Raw genomic sequence first — 21,162 nt, 5'->3', positions numbered from 1 at the left:
TCTGTGGTTGGATTCTTGGAGGCATGACATTGTCTAGGCGAGGTTTTAGAAGGAAAAGTGACTAGACAGTCCAATAAGAAAGTAGCTAAAGTAGGAAAATGATGTTAAGACATCATTCTGTGTTAGAATAGGGAAAGGGGGGGGAAAGGAAGTGATCCTGTAACTGATTTACCATACCTAAGGATTTAGGTCTAAAAGGTCTTGGGATACAACGATCTGACCTCGCCTTAAGCAAAAATTGTTTATTTGCAATGAGATGCTGCACAGAGCAAAATTTCAACTGCAATACTGTCTCTTGAAATACTTCAGGATTCTTTTGAAGCAAAATGTTAGGGAAGTGCAAATAAAATATTAAAGCAGAGACAAGCGGCTGCTATGAATCCAAGCTTGCTATTTGAAATGTTTCTGAAACTCACTTCCTATAAAGCAGCATCTAGAACTCTGATATGGCAGTAATTCAAGAGAACTGATTTATTGTTTATTATTATTGTTGTGTACATTCTTCATGTTGATGTCTAGCCTTGGGTAGCACATTTTGTGTATGATTTCAGTGATAACCTTCAATTCTTCTTTGCTGTACCAGTGCTGGGCAGTTTTTCCTGCAGGCTGGGTTTGTACAGAGGATTTTGTGTCCATGACAGAGTCGTCAGTGCACACAATGAATCACATCTTTTTTTGATGGAATACAATAAAGCCTTCTCAAGGGAAGTGTAGGTCATGAGGCCATTTCTCAGAAACACGTGTAGTCAGAGGATTTTATTGTCATGGTAACTTATCAGAGATGTGATCAGCTGATAATTGCTGTTGCCATTACTCCAAATCATTGAGCTCTTTAACTTTTTTATTTATATCGTGAAGCTGCTCCCAAATATACACCTGTTTATCTCATTGCCTCTGCTTAGTTTCCGCCTACTCCCAAAGCAAAAACTTCAAAAGGCTAATTTCCTTATCCAGACAAATATCTAGTGACTGGTCACAATACTGAAGGAAGGTAATTAAGGTAGAACATCCTGCTTTTCTAAGGCATCTCCTCATGCTGTTGGCTTTAGACTCAGAGCTGCATTGCAGCTGAGTAATGGGTTCTGCGAGCACATTTTTTGCAAGTCAGGCAGGTAGATACTACTCATTAAAAAAGAAGGGAGTTGGGATATGAAATCATACCACAGTAACCTGGGTGGGTGAGAAGAGAAGAAATGGCATGAATTTATGCTGACAAAACACCTTGGAGTAGTTGCAGTTTCTTGGCAGAAACCAAACCTGGCAAGGTTAGATTGTACGGTTGGGGTTTGTCATCTTAAATTAACAAATACTGTAATTACTGCTCCGTAGCTTTTCTCCTGGGAGAAATATCCCCAGTGTATCTCCTGTAGATCTCAGCCTTTCAAGAAAACATTCATGGACAGATAGAAGTATATCACCTTATTTGAACTTTACCAGTCTTCACCTCATACTTATAAGTGGCATTTTCCCTATGAAAAAGCACTTAGTATTTCCTTCCCCTGTTAGAGTGGCAGGATGAACAGGTAACAAATGTCACTAATGATACCCCCTGTGTAATTAGGTGCTGTGTGCCCAGAGACCTCTGTGACAGCATTATAGAGCTTTTCCTTTGAGATACTTTTCTTAATAGAAGTTTAAGAAGTGGCAGAGTACAAAAAGTTGTTCTCTTGAATTTCATCCTGAGGGCACGTCTTTGTCCTCCAGTTCTCAGCCAGCACGGGGTATCATTACACCACTTCCTTCTCCCATCCTCAGTGCACTAAATGTTTCTTCCTTGAGTGTTCTGTCCTTGGACCAATATCTCAACCATCACGGCATTGCTGTGATGCCGAGCAGATCTCCCAGCAAATGGCACTCAACGGAAATTTGTTGCATTACCTCTGATTTTTGGGTCTGTCCATGAACTCATCCAGTTGAGACAAAATCATTGCAAAACCAGATAGTCCCAAAAATCAAGGGTAGATTTAAAGCCAGTGGAAAAACATTGGTGACAGTTGTTACAGCAACTTCCCCATGAAGATGGGAAGCTTCTCTTGCTAAATCCCTGAACGGTAAACTCACTGCAAACACGCGTCGCCCTTAAGAAGGCGTTGTCATCCATCCAGTGTTTGTTTTTAGTAGAAATGAGAGAGGGAGCAGGATTAGAGGGGGGGTTTAGCCCTGACACAGCCACTCTCCGTCTGGTTGGCTTTGGTCAAATCTCTTCACTCCTCTAAAACTGTCCTATGTGACGTGAGAGTCATTAGCTTAGGGTTGAAAGCGAATTAGGATGTTGACTTCATGCCAGGAAAAGGTAAGCTGGGGGAACCCCTGGGGAATGGTGACTAATGAAAGTTTTGTTGGGCAGAGAAAGCAGCTGGGACATGATATTTATATTACTGTGGTGGTGACACCATCGTGAGAGCATGAGGAAGGGGAGAATCAACTGGGACTTTTGTAAACTCCAGAAGAACAAGGGTTTACCTTCCTAGTCCAGAGGTGTGATTGTCACCCTTAAGGCAATGGAGGTGGGATGAATTTTTGCAGCTTGTAGATTATATTTTTTTCCAACACTTAAAATACCTGTTGAGAGAAGGCAAGGCTGGTTTCTTGAGTTATCTTCAGGTTATGGTAAGAAGAAAAACAGCAAAAATTTTACTTCTTTATCTAGATGAATTGGAGCCAAAAAAATACATGGGCAAATACATGCAGATGTGCTTGGCCTCACCTTCAACTTTTCAGGAGTTTTACCCTGTGCTTGCTGCTGTTTCATATTTTCCTTCAGTCATAGACACGAAAAGTTGTTAAAACTAATAACAACCAAGGAGGAAAGTTGGGAATGAAACCAGATGTTGGAAGTCAAATGGACTTGAAGGGGTTTAAATGGACTTGTTGAAGGGGTTTGGGCATCGGGTTTTCTTTTCATTTTTGGCAGGTTTTTTTGAGACTGTTTTGAGTAAACAGAAAAATACTAGTAGCACTGAAAGGAATTTGTTTTTAAATTACCTTTGTGGACTCTCTGTTTTCACAGGGAAACTGGAAATGAAAACTGAGGACGAGGTAGATTTTCTGAAAGACGGCACCGAGAGCGCTGCCCGCGAGGAAGTGGTGAGTGCACGTGTTGTCACCTTGTCTCTTGCTGTGCTGTTTAAAGACATGCCACCGCTGCTGTAACCAACCACCAAACCTTCTGGTTTCATTTCTGTACCCTCTGCTGAACAGCATCCATCACCATGACGTTGTTTTAGCCTTTTAAAAATAGTCTGAGCTTTTTTAGACCCTGCATTTTCAACTGCTGGATTAAGCCACATTTATGTTTTCTCAGCCAATGACAGAGAGACTGAGCCAAGAGGTTGCTTGTGGGGCAGGGTTATACCAAGATTAGTGTATGATTTGACAAAAGCCATGTCCTGGAATGCACTTGGGGTTGGTGATGCTGTGTGGGGGCCAGCAGCACCTTCAAGGTCCCTGCACCCAGCTGCTGCCTGCGTGGTCCTGGAGAGTCTCTCCATCCTTTCCTGTACTTTGTCCTTCTGCAGAGTTTTTGGCAGAAGGAACCGTGGCTGCAGTGAATGTTGGTGTGTGGCATCATTAGCTGGGAGTGTTAGTGCCTCAGCTGGAAGAAAAATGAATAATGGGAAGACATATAGGGATCAAATGTGGGGTGAAAACCAATATTGTTCATGTTGGTGAAACTGTATAAAAAGGTCATGCCAAGAATCAGGAATGTGTTGGTATTGCTTTTATTACTTGTGCTTTGCCGTATTTAAGGACTGTCTGTGATTAAAAAGGGTGTGTATTGTGTTTGACATGAACAGAATTTTGATTTAAAGCATCCCTAATACATATTCTGCTTTGTCAAGAGCTGTGTTTTCTCGGTCTGACCTTTCCTGGCTGGATTTGCATTTGCTGATATATTTTATGTATGGTTTCTTGTACCTGAAAAAGTGTTTTGTAAATGCTAAATTGCTGTCAGCCTATGTTGGTGCACGTTGCCTTTGAGCAGCTGTGTTTGTGTGTTCCCTTACCATTATGAAGCTGTTAAAAGAGAAAACACGGTGGGGATGAGTTCACACTGCAGGGTGGAGCTCCAAAAATCTTTGCTCATCATGCAGTAAAGCTCTTTGAGCAGCAGAACAGTCTTGCCAAAGCCTGTAATAAAATCAGGTTTATTATGTTTTTAACAAGTTAAGGCTTAATTTCTGTAGCTGTTTGCTCAGTGAATTAGCCAGGGACTAGAGAAAATAACTTTCCAAGCTAAAATTTGTACTGTCTGATAAGCAAGTCTGTCATTACTGGAATGCGTGAGTGTGAAGATGCTGCTGATTTTTTTATTTTTACTGACTCCTTATTAAAGGTATTCCTGACCAATATTTTGGAATCTGGTAGTGAATTAAGATATCTTTAGAAAATGCAAATTAGGACATTGCCTTTTCCTTTCAAACAGACATAAAAGAAACTTATTGCATTTGGCTTCCATTTTGCATGTTTTACGGGCATTTTGATTTCTGTGTGTGTGCTTTCTTCTCCCTCTCCCTCCCGCCTCGTCAAACACCTCTTTAGAAATCTGGCTTTTCCGAGGCAGGAATGGGAGTGCCAGGGGAATGGAAAGTTTGCTGCAGGACTGACAGGGTTTCCTGTTGCTAAGTTCAACAGAAACAAAATAACAACTGCACTATATTAAGGTCATTTGAAAAAAAAAAAAAAAAGGAGTGGAGGGCTTATAAATAGAACTCAGTTCACACGTGTAGGCTGGGCCGGAGCTGGCCGGTGAGAGCCATTGCACAGTGTGCATCTCCTGCCACGTCCTGTCTCTGCTTTATTTAGTCCTGGCTCTTTTTGTAGCCAGAAGTCTTTCAGGTGCTTATTGCCTTCTTATTACAGAGCCATTTTGTGGTTAGTAAAAGTGGTTTTCTTAACTTGTTGCGAATAGAAATGTTGTTGGTTGCACCTGGTCAGGAGCTGCAGGTATTTTGCAGTCTCACCAGTGCTGTCAGCAGCTTTGGATCTTGGGAACTGCATTAACTCCTGTTTTATGGGGTTTATGAGAACTTTGCACAATGTGGAAAGCTTTTCAGATGCACAAGTTATGGAAAAAAAGTATTTTGAAGTCTGAAAAGTGCAACTTGTATAGTGCAGTCAGGCTGAAGGACAGTAGCTTGAGCACATGGGGAAGAGAAGGAGGGTTCCGAAGAATTAAAAATTGTGAAGAGTTTTTAGAATTAGCTGTATTCATAATGCCAGTATTACACATATAGTACAGGCCCTCACACTTTCCCCTGTAGTTGTTTCAGAAGACTCTACCTGAGAAAGACTCTTGCACATATCATGGAAAAGCTGCTGCTGAAAAATGTTTAGGAAAATAATAGTCTGTGGGGTTATAAGCACTGAAGAGAAAATAATGGAAAAATGTTTTTTCCAGTTAAAATAGGGTTTTAAAGTGTGTTTCTTAAATTGCCAGAATGTTTTCTCAGAGGTTGTATCTGTTCAGCTATAGAAATTCAATAACCAGAACTTCCTAAGCTCCTTTCAAGGTAGGCTGTGGGTGCTCATCCTGCCAGAGACTTCCCTGGTCCTTATCTTCCTACTTAGTTTGGGAATCTTTAGTAGAGCTGGGATAATCACTTGATGTGATCTATTAAAACCAGAGGTTAGCATTTTATTTAAATTTAATAATTCTTAACTCTGGTGAGAAATTTGGTTTGGCTTCTGCATACTGCGATATTAAAATAATTTAAAATGGTCCCTGGTGGCTCCAGCAGTATAAAAGTAAAGCAACAGTTTGAAATGAACTGTATCCTGATGTACTTCTCTTGTGTTGATCCCAGAAATTGGTTGTGATTCATTATTTGCTAAATCTTTGTCTTCACGTGGCAGGATGGATAAGGTTGCAGTGCTGAGTTCATCCAATGGCTTCGGTTGTCTAAGCCTGTGAGTGAGAAAGTGTAGCTGGCTGACCTCAGGAACGGAGTTCACTGGGAAATAGCCTTCCCATTGCATTTATTAATTTTATTAGTTAGTTCCTGTTTAATGCATCCTACCTTTACCACAGGAATTAGTTTCTAATTAATGTCTGTGTTTTCGGAAGTTGCAGCTTGCTAGATAAATGTGGCATTTCTAAATACCTTCACAGAGAGTGAAGCTTGGAAAAAACTTGCACTTTCATCTCTCTACTGATCCAAGTAGTGCAGTAATGTGTGATATATCAGCAAGGTCACTTTCTGGGGGAAAACTTGCAATATTTTCAGTCATGATTTGGAAGATGGAGCTCTGTTTATAACACTCAGATGACATCAGCTTGGGAGGGATTGCAGGCGGTTGGGAGAATAGGGTCAGGGTTCAGAGTGACCTTAAGAAATTGGAGAGTACATCCAGATAAGAGATAAAAGAAGCCAGAGAGTGATTCATTTGTAAAGGAGAAATCAAAATGCACGTTTACCAAGTCAGGTTTAAGCTGGAGAAGGATGAGTAGAAAAAACCTGAGGATTTCTAGTGGATTACAAATGAATGAACAGTGAGAGGCTATTGCAAAAGAGACAAATCTTGTTTTGAGTTACGTTGAAGGAGCATCCTCCATAAGGTATGGGAGGTGACTTACTCATGTGTGGCACTGTGGAGCCATCATCAGTGTCATCAAATCCAGTTTGGGGTGCCCTGCTCTGAGGAGGACATGGGTGTATTGGAGAGTGTCCAGAAGGAAACAATGAGAAGAGATTAAGAAATGTGAGAAGAGATTGAAAGAACTAAATTTATTCAGTGCAACAAAAAGAAAACCGCTGTGCAATCTAGCAGTCTGCCAGCATGTAATAGTGGTTATTAAAGTCCCAGATATCCATGGCACCTTAATTTACTCATTTGCTAATTTGCCAGGATGATTTAAGCTGGATGTTGAGAAAACATCCTGTTATCATCATAAAACTGTTGCAAGACCACCTAGGGAGGCCAGGAAACCTCCTTCCCGGGGAGTTGTTACAGATAAGATAGATGATGCTCTGTCGGGACAGAGCCTTAGGTCTGTTGTTGCCCGTTGGTTTTGGTTTGTAGGCCCCCAGGTTTGTGCTTTGCTGAACAGGTAGAAGAGGAGGGAGCAGCTTGGCTGGAGTCTGGCAGGATGTGCAAGAGAAGGGGACTGGGATGGCAGGACTGCAGGAGATAAAGGTGGGAAGAGGGGATGCACTGGACTGGCTGGAAAAGGGCTTGTGGGAGAAATGAGAGATTCACATGGCATTGAGATAAGTGTTTTAATGGACAGTAGGTGTGAAGGATCCAGAGATTTTTCCTTGTCCACAACTGTAGTCTTCCATGTTTCTCTTCTCTGAGGTCAGCAGATAAATGGTGAAAATTCTGTTCAAGGGTACAGTGACATCCACTTCTAGTGCCAGTGCCAGCTGTTGGTCAGATCAGGTGGTAGACAAATACTTTGTGACTCAAAACTACTGAGCATTGTTGGTGACCCAAGACAAGGGGTCATTTTAGTTATCCAGGCTCCAATTTATTTTCTTAGAAATTAATTATTTTAACAATCTGCTCACTCTGAAGATCTGCCAAAATTCAGATTGTCTGTGCACACCAAAGTCCATTTTCTCCATTTGCATGTGTGTATATATGTTTGTACTATGGGATGGCAGTTACAAATCCCTATTTTCCAAAGGGCCTGCAGAACAGTGTGGGGAGCTTCCCAACAGCATGGACAATTTCAGAGCAAGTGGCTGAAGTGTTGGAAACAAATCAGAGCCAGGTCTGGTGGTGGAAAGTGCAGCCTTAACAATAGGCTGTGTCCTCACTCTGCCTCTTTAAAATCATTTGTGTAGCTCTCTCTTTGTAAATGTTGTCCTGTAACTACAGTAAACATGGAAAAACCCAGCCAAAAGGGAGCCTGCCCTAAGCCTGGCATTAGTGCTAAAGGGTGACACGCACCCCCATCAGGTCATGGCTTTGGGCTAGTCATCTGCCAGGCCCTTTCTCACACCCACAAGCATCCTGTGTCTGCCCAGCATGCTCAAAGCAGAGGCTTTGAGATCTGGGAGGAAATTGTGTCAGATGGTCAGCCCTGAGTAAACTCATCACTGTGCAGGATACATCACCCTGGGTTTCACCGTCTGTTCTGGGCATCACTGCACAAACTGCAGGGAGCAAGAATAAAAGCAGGGGGGAAAGAAAAGTAAAAGGAGTTAAAACCAAGCTGGGATTCTTGTTTGGCCTTTGAAATCTGTAGCAGGAAGGCATTTATACAACTACTGTGGAAGGTTTTTTTGTTCTACACTTTATTTCTCTGGGTGCCGCAGTTCCGATGCCTTTCTCTCCCGAAGGCTGATAATCCTCAGCCTGGGACGGTAGTTTCCAAGCTCAGTCACAGGATTCATGGATGTTAGCGAGAGAAGCAGGAACGCAGACACCGAGCCAAATCCCCGGCTCAGCACAGAGATGCTGCTCCCAGGTCTGGCTCGGCGCGAGCCCGCGGCAGGACGGGGCACATGAAGGCGCCCGCGCCACCCCCGCGGCTCGCGGTGGCCACAGGGCTTGTGCCAGCCCACGCTCATCTCTGGAGATGGTGAGTTAATCCTACTCCCCTACGCCTCCCCCTTCAGCCACTGCAGGCAAAGATTGCTGCCTGATACTCTGGTTTTTCATCATTTCCTAATTTTGTCTAATAAAACATCTGGCTCTGCCATCCTCCCGGTGTCAGCTGCAAAGGAAGTTTATCCTTCTCTTTTTTCACAGTCATTGTTAAAGGCATCAAGAGCTACCTGGAGTTTTATCTATCCATCTGCAAACACTGTTGCCTTCAAGGCAGAGTTGTGTGTGTATTCTTGCTGTAGTTTTGAGATGGATCAAATTAAGAACAACTGTTTAATAGTGACAGGTCTTCTCTGATGCTCACTTTTGGCTTGTTTCAGACAAAGGGGTTCACTCATACACATTATTTAACATCAGTGTAATAAAGTAGCTTTTAGAGGCCCTTTTTAGGAACAGGACTCCATGATTTTACCACTTTGTAAAATACAGACCTAAAGGATTTCCAGTATAGTCCTCTTCAGGTAGTTAGATACATTCATTTTTTATGCAGTCATGAAAGTATGGATCCATAAAATAATGGATGCATAAGACTGCTTCTGTAGCAAAGGAATGCTGGCATTGAATATTGTACCTCAAGAAGGAAAATACTGTGCTGTTTTTGAATGGTCCAGTCTCTGTATCCTATGGGTTCTTTTGTTTGTGTTTGAAATCTCTTAAAGTTTTGTGGTATTACTGTTGCACAGTAGACATGGTTACTGCACACTGAATTCCTGGTCTAAATGTAGAGGAAATTAAGATGGGAGACCAAATGTGGAGTTTTTGATGGAGACTGTGTTACTATGACAAATGGGTACTTTGATGTATCACATCAGAAGGTTTTTATCCTTCTGGAAGAACCTATCTAACTCCATGCTGATATTTTGGAAGCCAAAGTTGGCCCCCTACAACGTAGAGAAGCCAACATTTATGTCTTTCTGTAGACTTATGTTTTTTGCAGTTCATTGGAAGTTACACCACCTTAGAGAAAACCTCATTATACAAGAAATAGATTTGTAACTATATTCCCATACATTTGTTCTAGGGTTTTATGAGGAGTCGTGGGACAGATAGGGACAGATATCTGAGAGATGAGCAGGGAATCTTGGCTGCTGATGAAGCAGACTCTAGCAATATCCAGGCATGGCATTTCTGACTTAATCTTGCAGCAAAGGATGAAAAGAATGGTGGGAGTAAGAAGAAAAAAAGTACTGTAAAACTTTTTCCATGGAAACATGGAATCAAAATGGATGTAGCCTCTCAGTACTTTCACAGATTTCCCTTTTTGTTACTGTTCTCCACCTTTTCCCCTACCACCACCCATTTCAGTTGTCTGCCTTCCCTTATTATACTATTTTCATGCAAAGGTGAAAACCTGAATTTTCCTCCAGCGTCTCTGCTGTTTCTGCTCAGTGGCACACACACATCCCTGTGTGGCCCAAAGCTGTGTTGCTGAATGTTTGTGGACTCAAACTGCTGTTAAAACATGGGATGAGATAAAAGCCTGGGCGATAACTAAATGTTTGCCTTTCTGTGCAGCATCTTTGCTCACATTGAACCAGACTGATGGCTCTCTGGCTTTGCAGGGACATCTTTGCAGTAGTACAGGGCAGATTGGTGAAGATGGAGAGGTCTTAAGGCTTGACTGTGAAACAAGAATAGATGGTTAATGTCGCAGTGGATGACTAAAATATCTTAGTAGGACTGAGTGTTTTGGTATCCAAGCATGTGATATCTAAAGTAAAAGTATGGGAGGGAGTGGGTTTGGCTGAGCTGAGGCAGCTGCAAGTCAGAATTAAAACCCCCAGGGACAGAGCAGTGCCTTGGTGTTGCGTTTGGCCAGGGGCAGCCATAGCTATTCTTACTGTCATGGTGCCAAATTCATCAAAGCTTTCAAGGAAATGAAATTTGTCAATTTTGGTAGAAGACTTGGATTAATCATCAGTCATGCCAAAGAAATGATGCCTCCAAATGGTAGGTTCTGTATAAACCATGGACAGGACTGACTTTTTTATGGGGACCCCAAAGCAGGTCGACATAAGGAATGAGAGAGTTTCTTCTTACTGCCGCTTACCTCCTTCCATCACCAGTTTGGTTTTTTACTGCTGTGGTCAGTGTTTTGGACTTCTGCTTTGGAATAACCCCAGCCAGGAGGCTGTAACAAGAATGTGACAGAGTTTTGCAATGGTTTGATAAAATACACTTGATCAGCTGTATAGGAATTAGCAGATGGGAGCAAATTCTAAACCAGCCTTTCTTTTGCACTTGGTCTCTTGCAGCTAATAACCTTCTTCTCCTTCCACTTCTCTTTCTGCTTTTCTTATGCATTAAATTTGTGCCCAAGAGACTAATCCAAAAGACAGAGCCAATATTTTTGGGTTACCTTGTTTGCTTTCTCTTCTGTTTGTATAGTTTGAAATGGAGGAAAATTGCTGCTAGCCTATGTTTAACCTGAGTTATGCAGCTCTCCTTTCAGATCTGCAGAAGGTCCAATGCTTGGCTTATGGTTTCTCAGCCTGATTAGATATTCTTTCTCCCTAAAGACTTTGCTTGATGCATACCCTGATCTCATTACAACCACTTAATAGTAGTTTCTCCTTATTTATGCACTTAGTTATTTGGGGCCATATTCTTACCTGCAGCTTTGTCAAATACCATGTGCCTCCTTCTCCTGGAGCATTTCCATCTTCTCTACTCAAACACTAATACTGTGTTTGCAAGTACCATGGTGCTGGGTCTGCCTATCTTGTACCAGCTGTCTGTGTTCTCCCTCCTCATGTCCTTCCAGCTGGTGAGATAAGAGGCAGGAACGTGAAGCCTCACCCTCACTCACTCATTAGTCTGAGCCCTGGTACTGAGTCTGCTTAGCATCAAGTGACTTGTTTTTCTTCTGTCTGAGTCTGTGCTTACGTCCATAAATCACAAAAAGATCATAATCCTGACTTACTTGACACTGAACTTTTGCTTGGTTTCTTAACACAGCTGGACACATTAAATGCCTAAAAGTGGTTGGGAGGAATATTTCCAAAATACACATTTTCAAAGGCTGGAGGTGCAGTTCTCTGTAACATTGGTTTCAATCTGAGATCTTGCGTTTAGGAGCGTAGAAATCTCTTCTGCTCCTCCAAAATACTATACTGCAGATCACACTGATTCTTATCAAAGGCATGGACAGGGGTGGGCTGTTAAAATCTGCTGAGATTAAAGAAGGGTTTCTTAGTGTTTTGTTCCACTGTTATTTTTATCTTTAACTCACCGAGGTGAGGAAATACTTACAGACCTGTTTGCCCAGGAGGAGGTAGATAAGTTTTAACTTCAAATGCCTGCATGCAAGGAGTAAAATAGAGCAGTAATATACCTTTTTGAGCCTTTTAAAAGAGAAGAGTTGCTTACATCATGTCCAGATATTCCTCCCTTCAGATGACTCAAGAGAGGCATGGCTGTAGTTGGGGTCCCATGGTGTTACAAAGGTAAGGGGAGAGAGAAAGCCCTTTGCTCCCTGCAGCATGGGCTGAAATGGGTTTTAGGACATTTTGCAAATTTTGGTTTTAAATATGTTCTGAGGAGATGTGGAGGGAAACCTCAAAAGGCCTTTTTGTTCATAGGTGGATATTTGGGGGGCAGTTTTTGATTTTGCTTGTCAAAACTTTATTTCTTGCTTTCTGTCTTTGAGGAAGCTGGGCTTTACCTTCTATCTTGTAAACAATGCAAAAAAACCCCAGAAGACCATAGATGGATTCTCTGCCTTTTTTTATAAATCTATGTATGCAGACTAAATAAATAGCTTCTTTCTGGGCTTTAAGTCCTTACAGTGCACCAGACAACAAAAATTTGTGTCTTGGAGTAGCTCCTAGAATTCTTTAATGCTGAAATATCTCCTCTACTTGCAAACCTGTGGCTCTCCCTTCTTTAGATAAGCAACTTCTGTTTAAACTGGCTTTTTTTATTACTGTCCTTTTGGGCAAGGGTTGGCACAACTGACAGAGACTTTAGGAGTGCGTGGCAGACAAATAAGAAGTTTGAAGGTGATTAAACAAGTCCTCCCTGTTAAAAAGAGCAAGGGGAAAAAAAATCTGTGCTTGGGGTATTGACTTTCTCTGGCTCATGACAGTTTGAATGTACACTGAAAAAAATTGGAGCACTTTTAAAGCTTCATAAGTTGTTTTCTTCTCTTTCAAGAAAACGGAATTCAGATGGGAACATCTTGCTTCAAGTAGCAGATGAATTAAATGTTGAAAATAGGATATTTTGGTTGAGTTTGTTGGGGTTTTTGTTAGGTAAGCATTAGACTCCCAAAAAAGTACATTCTGTTTTTATGCATGTCTTATTAAGAGCAATGTGTGTTCTCTGTCTGGTAAGTTGTGCTGTCTGAAGCATCAAATAGCTTTTGGCAGGTTGGGTCTTAAAATATATTGTGTGTTATCTTTTATGGAGGATGTCAGCAGATGTCTGGATCCCAGCAATGAAATAGCAGGAGGGAGGCAAGACAAACCTGGGGTGTATCGTGGAGTGCTGTTAGAAGTGGAAATGGGAGATTGAGAGATGGGTAGTGAAGTGTGTTTTAGTCCCCTGTGTGGGGCAGAAAGCAGCTACAGCGGGGGATATTTTAAACCAGTATTCAGGTAAGCAAGATAACATAGGTGCCCATTTGGGAGCTGTATTTCTTTTACTTTTTTGTCTGAGGCTTGTGAGCAAGATCAGACATTGGGGACAGGCAGACTTTTGCCCCCCCAAACTCCCAGTATGGGGGGGGAACAAGGTGCTGACTGCAGCCTCTAAAGAGAGACCAAAGGCAGGAGAGGAGCCCAACTTATATTTTCTTCCAGTCTTACCGATGGACCTAGCCAGAAAAAAAAGGCATAAAATAACAACAGCTGTTGAAAAAAGTCCAAATCCTGTGCCTGTATCAACAGATGTTTCCATAAGCCATTGATTTTTGGGTTGTCCCAGCTTAAATACAGTAGGGGGGTGAAAAGAGTCAAAAGGGTAAAATCTATCTAGAAGATGTTTCTCTGCGTTGGAGAACTTTATAAGCTGTCAGAGAAGCTGTAAACAAAGTTGCACCAAAATGTATAGTGGCTTTTAGTTTAAATTGTGCCTTTTTGCTTGTTACTGGCTGCTTGGGTTAACAAAGAAAATATTTTGCTTTCAATAGCTTTCAGAACTTTTGTTGGGTATTTTTTCTTATGCTTCTGCATTAAATAAGCCCATTTAACAAAACCTGATCCTCTTATAAACATGGAATGACAGTATCCCACATATGGGTTTCATTAATTTTTGCATGTTTTGAAGTTGCCTTTTTTTTTCTCCAAAAGGCAAACTTCAGAAACAGAAGAGACTAGTGCTACATGATGGCCAAAACAGACTAGCTGAGGAATAATAAAAATAACTAGAAATAGTTAAATTATTTAACTGTTGCATATCAAAAAAGACATTTTTTTTCTATACAGAAGGATGCTGCATCATCTGCACTCCTCCCAGTTGCTGTTACTGGTTTACTTTGATTGAACTGGCGTCAGTTCTGCTGATTATCTGCAAGCTTTTGTGCTCCTGAGTCTTGTAAATGGTTTGGATTTTAGCCTGGAGAGAAAGCTTCAGAACATTTCCCCCTTTCTTCATAAGAGAACAAAACCAACACTTTCCTTTTTCAGATGCTCCATTTTCCTTATCTGCAGCACAGAAATTTGCAGCTCCCAGGACAGTCCGAATCAGAAGGATGACTCAGGGAAACTGCAAGATATAATAAATGCTGCTTTTTTATATTTTATCATCATCCATTGGCTTAATTTTTTTTATCTATTTAATAAAGCTATTAAATATATGGAAATGCAGCAGCTGTGGCAGGTGAGAGAGAGGACCACGAAAAGCCAACAACTGAGGTTTCCCTCTATTGACTTGGCATTCACCATGTTTACAGGGACATTCTCTACCTTTAACTGAGTAAAGAGGCAGAAGAGCAGGGCTTAGATCCATTATTCCAGTTAGGAATTATCCTTGCAACAATAGATGTTACTGTAGTGAGATCTTTGGAAAGCTGGTAGAAGAGACGTAGCATATGTTAGTTTATAACCTTAGAATAAATATTTTATTATTTTTCTGGAGCAGTGTCAACAGTTGAGAAAATTCCTCACTAATGGTGATGCTTCTACATATCTGGCTGTTAATTACATGTTTTATGTCCTGAAATCCCTTTAAAAATATTTTCTAAAATTGAGCTAAAGAGAACATATTTAGCATGGATTGATATAGTAATCATTAATGATGGCTTTGTAGACCCAATGAATCCTTACCCTTGTATATACAACTTTAGTCTAAGGGGATGAAAGTGGGGTAAAAATGGATAAAACCAGGTTTCTTCCACAGGGTCAACATTCTCCCCCGGGCTCTTGAGCTGTAAAGACATGTTTGTTTAATATTCCTTGCAGAGGACTACCAGGAAAATGGATAAAACAGTGAGCAAAGGAATATTCATGTGGTCCTAAAGCAGACCTCCCTGGTGGGAGCTGGAGTCCAAATGCCTCCTCTCAAAGTTTGCATTGGATTTTATTTCAAGTTTTCCAAATGCACGTAGGGAGGGCATGAAAATATTGGTTGGATGCGAGCGTAAGTAGGAGGGTGAGCTGAGTGTCTGTTTTTGCTGGGAGAGGGGGCTTGGCTGCACTCAGAGCATCTCAGTTACCGGTCAGGGCTCAGATCCTCCTCCCCACAAAGCAAACAGAAAAATTGGAAGGGCAAAACAAATACCACAGTGTCTTCAATCCACTGCCTTCATTAGCAGCCGAGCAAAAAGCTGACCTGGGAATATGATGGGTGCCTTTGTACAGTGCTCTACTTTCCCACCACTTCCCCTCCCAGATTTTCAATTGCAAGATGAAAAAAGAGATAACTTTTTCCCTTTTGATGGAGTGCCTGGCCAGGACAATACACTGGGTCGTGTGGGCTTCCAAGGGCTGAGTCCTAGGGACTTCAATTAAAAAGGGAAAGAAAAAAAAATAATAAGGGAAGCTGAATCATTTTCTGGCATGATTTATTCATTTGAATGACCCGTCTCTGTTTTTCAGTTAGATTACAGTGCCTTAAACTGTAGGCATGAAAGAATGGCAAAAGCTGAATAATTTCCTCAGTTCAAAATGTGTCATTTTTATATTGTCCATTAATTTCACTCACAGATACCATACGTCATTTTTGTTGGGCTTTATCCGCCAATTCATCTACACAATCTGCTATCCTGTCTCTTTTTTTGGCTAACTACATAATTCTTCTGATAGAAGCATCCACCAGACGTTTCATGGCACTGATCTCATGTTATACTGGGGCATCCTGGAGTGATGTCTGCCTGCTGCTGTGCCCTGCCTGCAGCAATGGGGGTCATGCTGTCATTTCATAACACAGCGATGTTTTCTGCGCTCTGGAAATGTGAGATGGTTTGCTTTCCTGCACAAAACCTCATACTAATTTTTAACCTCATGTCTTGAGCTGTAGAGCTTTACTCTTCCTGAGATTTGTGTAAATCAGTACTTTTTTATGTCTACCCCAGGTGTGTCAGAATGAGGATTTTTATTATGAATGAGATAAAAATGAAAAACTCCTTTGATTTTTGCATTTGTGAACTTTGTAGGTAAAGAAATATACCCTTTTTCTTTCAAATGTAATGATCTCTTCCTTAACTCCTCTGTAGGATGAGTTTTGCTTGATTGGGTATCATGTGGATTGAGCAGGCCTTCAAGTATTTGGTGGATGGCCTGTGCAAACCAATTTCAAGTGACTTACATAAAGCTTACAATGGTTTGAAAACTCCTATATATACAGTTCACTGTTTTAAATACTTTCATTTATATCATTATCTTTCCAGATCCCAGAAATTGTTATCCTGCCTTTAGAGTGGAATCACCATAATTAGCAAAGGTTATCACAGAATCACCGTATTCTGAGTTGGAAGGGACCCGTGTAAGGGTTATTGAGTCCAACACTTAAGTGAATGGCCCATATGGGGATCAAACCCACAACCTTGTGTTATTAGCACTGTACTCTAACTGAGCTAGTTAGGATGGGTGGCTCATTGTGTGCATGTAAAATTTACATGTTCATTACCAGCAACTGAAGAATGTGAAGGGAAACTTTAACAAAGCTATCATGACCAACTTTAGTGTTGAATGAGATCAAAGAAGTAAATGCTGTTTCTTCAGCAGCAGCTTCAGCTTGGGCTGAGACAGCTGTGAAACCCAAAGCATTATCTTCCATCCAGGTGCATTGGTTGCAAATTGTATTATTCTTTATGAAAGACACCATTTTTTTTCTGTTTGACCCAATCTGTAGGTCTGTAGGCCCTGTGTCCTGGTGGAAGGAAGTGGCTGAGCATGGGAGCAGCTGACATCCTAGAGGACACAGGGGATGTACAGCACAGGTTGCTTCTGGGAGACTGGTTTCCTTCTGTAGTTCATTGCTCAGATGCTCCTTTACAGCCTGTTTTGGGGACTGTTCCTGCTTTATCCACTTTTGTTTTCCTTTCCCCACCTTCAGGATGTTGGAATTCACAGAGCAATGCAAAATGTCCAGTGTTTGACAGCAGAAGTATTTCAACTCCCATAACACACTAAATAAATATCTGTGGCGTGGTCCAAGATCCCACAGCACTTCAGCCAGCCAGACATCCCGATTTGCGGTTATTTTTGGTAAAGGAAGAACTAGATCTTGCAAAGTGATGTAAAGTCAGCTGAGGGGTTGCTAATCTCTTGCGTGGGATGTGTTTCTCCTGCAGCCATTTGGGAGCAGTAAGATGGGCAGTTGACTTCCTCTGGAATGCTCTGTGGCAGACCAAAGCTTCAGCATTTTTCTGAAGGTTATTTGGACAATGGAAATTCCTGAAAAATGTACACTGAGTCTCCGAGAAATATTAGAAAAGGGAAGGTCAGGAAGTGGCTGAAGGTCTCTCAAGGTGTTTTTGTATTTTCTCAAAACACATGCTCCATGTATCCATGTGTCTGACAGCTTTCCAAGCGCTCCTCATTCCCCCATGGCTCTTTAGCTGTTTGTTAGATGGTTCTGTCTTTGAGCTCAGACACAGGCTGCAGCTGGATGGTGGATTGTTTGGATGTTAAATTCAGCTCAGTTGTGTCGTCCCAAAGCATGGTGTTGCTCTGGGAGGAAATGTCTCTCTCCAGACTTTTGTGTGAAGATATGATTTAAACAGGGAAGTTTTGGCAGAGTCAGGGCTGCCCAGGCTGGAGAATAAAACTTTTGTTGGTACTGTGAATGATTTGCCCCAAGGATTAAATAAAACTGATGAATATTGAGGTGTTTTAGGACCAGGATTGTGAAGGTTTGTTACTGCATCGCTGACCTTCCCCCTTAACAGCAGCACAGTGCTTGCCATGGATGGGATCCCTGTGATGGCTGGTCATGGGGGACTGCCCGTGTCCCTCTCTGTGATTCCTCTTCTTTCCATGCCCTACCTCATAGAAGAATTCAAAATTGCAACCAGCCTTTTGGGGCCACCCCTTGAAGAGGGTGGGACAGTGGTGGGTCCTGCCATGGCCACAGGGATGCAGCTCTGGACCAAAGTGCCACCACATCACAGGAATGTAGACTGACAGGCAGGATAGGAGCAGGTCGGTCACTAAGCTCCTCTCAGTCTTGGAATGCTCCTGGAGACATGAGAAATGCATTGTCATCAGCCAGGGCTCTCTACCAAGGTCTGTGGTGTGAGTGCTCACTATGGTCAGCTCATTATGGTCAGCAACTGCCTGCTCTGCTTCAAAATCCACATTTGAGCATCCACCTCGGTCTTCTCCTGTGTGGGTGCTGACCTGCCTCCCAGCAGACACGATGGATGTGCACTCCCTTCCAGATTGGACGTGCTCCTCTTAAAGGCTTTGCAGCATTAGAGTGCAGATTTCCTTTGCCTTATTTAGTTTTAGGAAAAAAGCGATTTGTTTTGTCTATCTGTGCAAGTGCCAGAAACATAACATTTTAAAAACTCTTTCCAAAAAGCTGATTTCTTTTAAGAAAAGAGCAGTTGAAATTGTAATTCTTCTCTCTTACTGTCTGATGAATTTATTATCTCCTGGGTTTAGTGCCCAAAATTGGGTTTTGACTTGCTTAAAATGGGCAGAATTTTTTCCTTTCATCTACTGCTCCATTAGTTCCTATCAGAACCACAGTGAAAAAAGTTAATATGCCTGAGTATTTCTGCAGATTGCATCATTTTCAGCGTTTCATAACGATATGGCAAAAGTAATTTGAAACAGATAACAATAGTTCAGTCTGTTTCAGGATAACCATGATTTCCTTGTCATTAAGAGGTCTGTTAGCGGGTGGAGGAGGAGTTTTATCTGGATGAGTTACAGATCATATGGTGTGATCAAGTGCCTTTTTTTTTTTCTCCCCCCTCTTTTCCTTCCCTTGAAATCCGCAGCGCTGGACTTTGGTTTGGATATGAAACGATTGGATAGTTTCAAACTCCTGTCTGCACAAAGCAGCTCAGCACTTCCAGATGTTTTCAATAAGGAGCCCAGAACTGTCGCATCAGCAGCCGGTGGCCGGGGCTGCTGCTCACGTCTCTGCTCCATTTTGAGCAACTCACAAAAAAAAAGAGAATTATTTACTTGCTAGAGCAGGCTTTCTTTAATTTAATCTTTATCTTCTGATTGTCTGGCTCATTGTGTTTCAGAGCATAAATACTATATACTCTCTAAACACTTGTATGGCATTCAAGGACTGCCTTAAATAGCTGGACAAAAGAGATTGGAAACCTTTGTTCTGCTCCGTCCGGGCTCAGTCTGTGTTCTGCATCTGCTCTCTGTGCTGTGTGGATGTCAGGCTATGTGCAAGGCAAGATTTCTAGCCTGAAACAATGCAGCAAAAGCCCCACCTAATGTGGGAAGAGAATGGTGGTCTCCCAAGGGAGAATGTGTCTGGCACATTATCTTCTGTTTGTTTATATTATGTTTTTCTCCCCCCTTCAACAGTAAAGTCTGGAATTGAAGATGAGATGGACTTTGGGTGTCTGTAGTCGTCACTGGCCTCCTGATTTTGGCTGTGAGTCAGGAACATAACCACAGAAAAAACTCTTGGAACAGATTAGGGATTTGGAAGCTTAAATTTAAGAAGAAAAAGAGAAGGGAGAGAGGGGGTTTGTTGGTTTATTTATTTGTTTGTGTTGATTCTTTTCTTCTGTGGCTGAAGATGTAGGAGTCAAGGTGTAGGGTTGTCAAGTGGACAACCTTTACTAGATCAAGACACATGGTTATGGAGGAAGGCAGGTCATCACCTTGATTCACAGGTAGGGTATAGACATGCACCAAGTCCTGGGATACATCCTGTGCTCAGAGTCACCCAACCTGGCACTGGTCTGACAGCTTCTCTGGCCACCTCTTGCCACCTGTCTGCACCTTCCACCTGAGCTTTCAGTTCCCTGCTGCTCCATGAAAGCACACATTGGGTTACTTGTGGCTTTTGGCCATCCCAAAATTGGCCCCCTCTTTTAAACTTCCTGCTATGAAAGTTGCACATCTCTCAGCATTTCTCCTATCTCCTTTGGCTGGAGGTGTTTCTCATTTCTCCTTACCCGCCAGAAGGCTGAGATAATGGGAGCCACAAAAGGCTGGGTGTTGGTGTAGCCACAAGTTGGACCTGTCTTGCATCTCCGTGGAAGATGCGCTGTCGCAGTTCGTAGGGGTGCTCACCTGGCAGTTTCCTCTGCAAGGTGGGCATTGCCTGAGCCTGGCAGCTGAACATCTCTTTCTGGTTGCCAGAGGACCTCTGTGGATCAAAGGTGAAATCCTTTGAATGGAGCATCTGGGCAGAGTTGTGCAGTTGTTGTTTGGATAAATCTTGGATGTCTATGCCAGCAGCCATAATTAAATTGATTTGAAAACAAAAATATCTGCAGTGAAACCTTAGAGCATCATTAAGGCACAGTGACTATTGCAAATTCTTACACCTGAACTAAATTCACACACTTTGTTTATAGGTTCCTGTCTTGTAAATTTAGATTTGAGGAAATCCCTGCCTTTTATGGTAGTGTTTGAAGGGCTGGAATGCTGTCACAGCCATTTCTGATTCCTCATCTCGACAGGCACATGATTGCTGGGATTCATTACTTGTGGAGAAAACTGGTGCCTCCAGAAAGTCCCCAAAGTATGACCACATTTCGTGTGTGTCCTAATACTGAAAGCAGAAGCTCTGCTTGTTGTTGAAGAAAATAGTCATTGGCTGAGATCTCGAGCCAGGGATTGTAGCTGTAAGAGAGCTTAGTAGAGGAGATCCTCCTCAGTTCAGCGGGTGGTGTGGTGGAGGTGAAGCTTTGGGTTGTGAGGGAGAGACTGGAGCCTGGTGAAAGTGGGGGGAGATACCTCGCGTTGAGTAGGTAAGAGTTTACCTGTGTCCCTAACCTGGGGGAGCTCATCCCCTGGGAGTCCCCAGCCCATCCAGCACATGAGGACACGGCCATGGAGTGATGCCCACGGTGGACCTTGGCTTGGGGGTTGGCCACTGTGTCACCAAGTCTTAGGAAAAGATACCCTTCTTCGCTTGCTTACTGAATCTGCTAAGTCTGGAAGGGTAACTCTGCTTTTGTGTAATCTGACTGTAGGATCAGGGGCGTCTTATCCAGGAGCCCAAAATAGTACA

General features: G+C 42.2%; 1 protein-coding gene across 1 annotated transcript in view; it reads left to right on the top strand.

Annotated features, from left to right (window-relative positions):
• Nucleotides 1–3,550, top strand: part of LOC127475180 (A-kinase anchor protein 13-like) — a 120,385-nt gene extending 116,835 nt beyond the window's left edge. Inside the window, exon 10 of the mRNA XM_051796684.1 lies at nucleotides 3,011–3,550. Within this exon, the coding sequence (XP_051652644.1) occupies nucleotides 3,011–3,153 (143 nt within the window). The 3' untranslated portion in view covers nucleotides 3,154–3,550. The remainder of the gene's footprint in view (nucleotides 1–3,010) is intronic.
• The last annotated feature ends 17,612 nt before the right edge of the window (nucleotides 3,551–21,162 follow it).

The sequence above is a fragment of the Manacus candei genome, unplaced genomic scaffold, assembly GCF_025592945.1.
Source record: "Manacus candei isolate 608988 ecotype Guabito, Panama unplaced genomic scaffold, ASM2559294v1 h1tg000046l, whole genome shotgun sequence".
In the NCBI taxonomy this organism is placed as follows: Eukaryota; Metazoa; Chordata; class Aves; order Passeriformes; family Pipridae; genus Manacus; species Manacus candei.
Note: the sequence above shows the minus strand (reverse complement) of the source record. Positions and strands in the feature narration are given on the sequence as shown.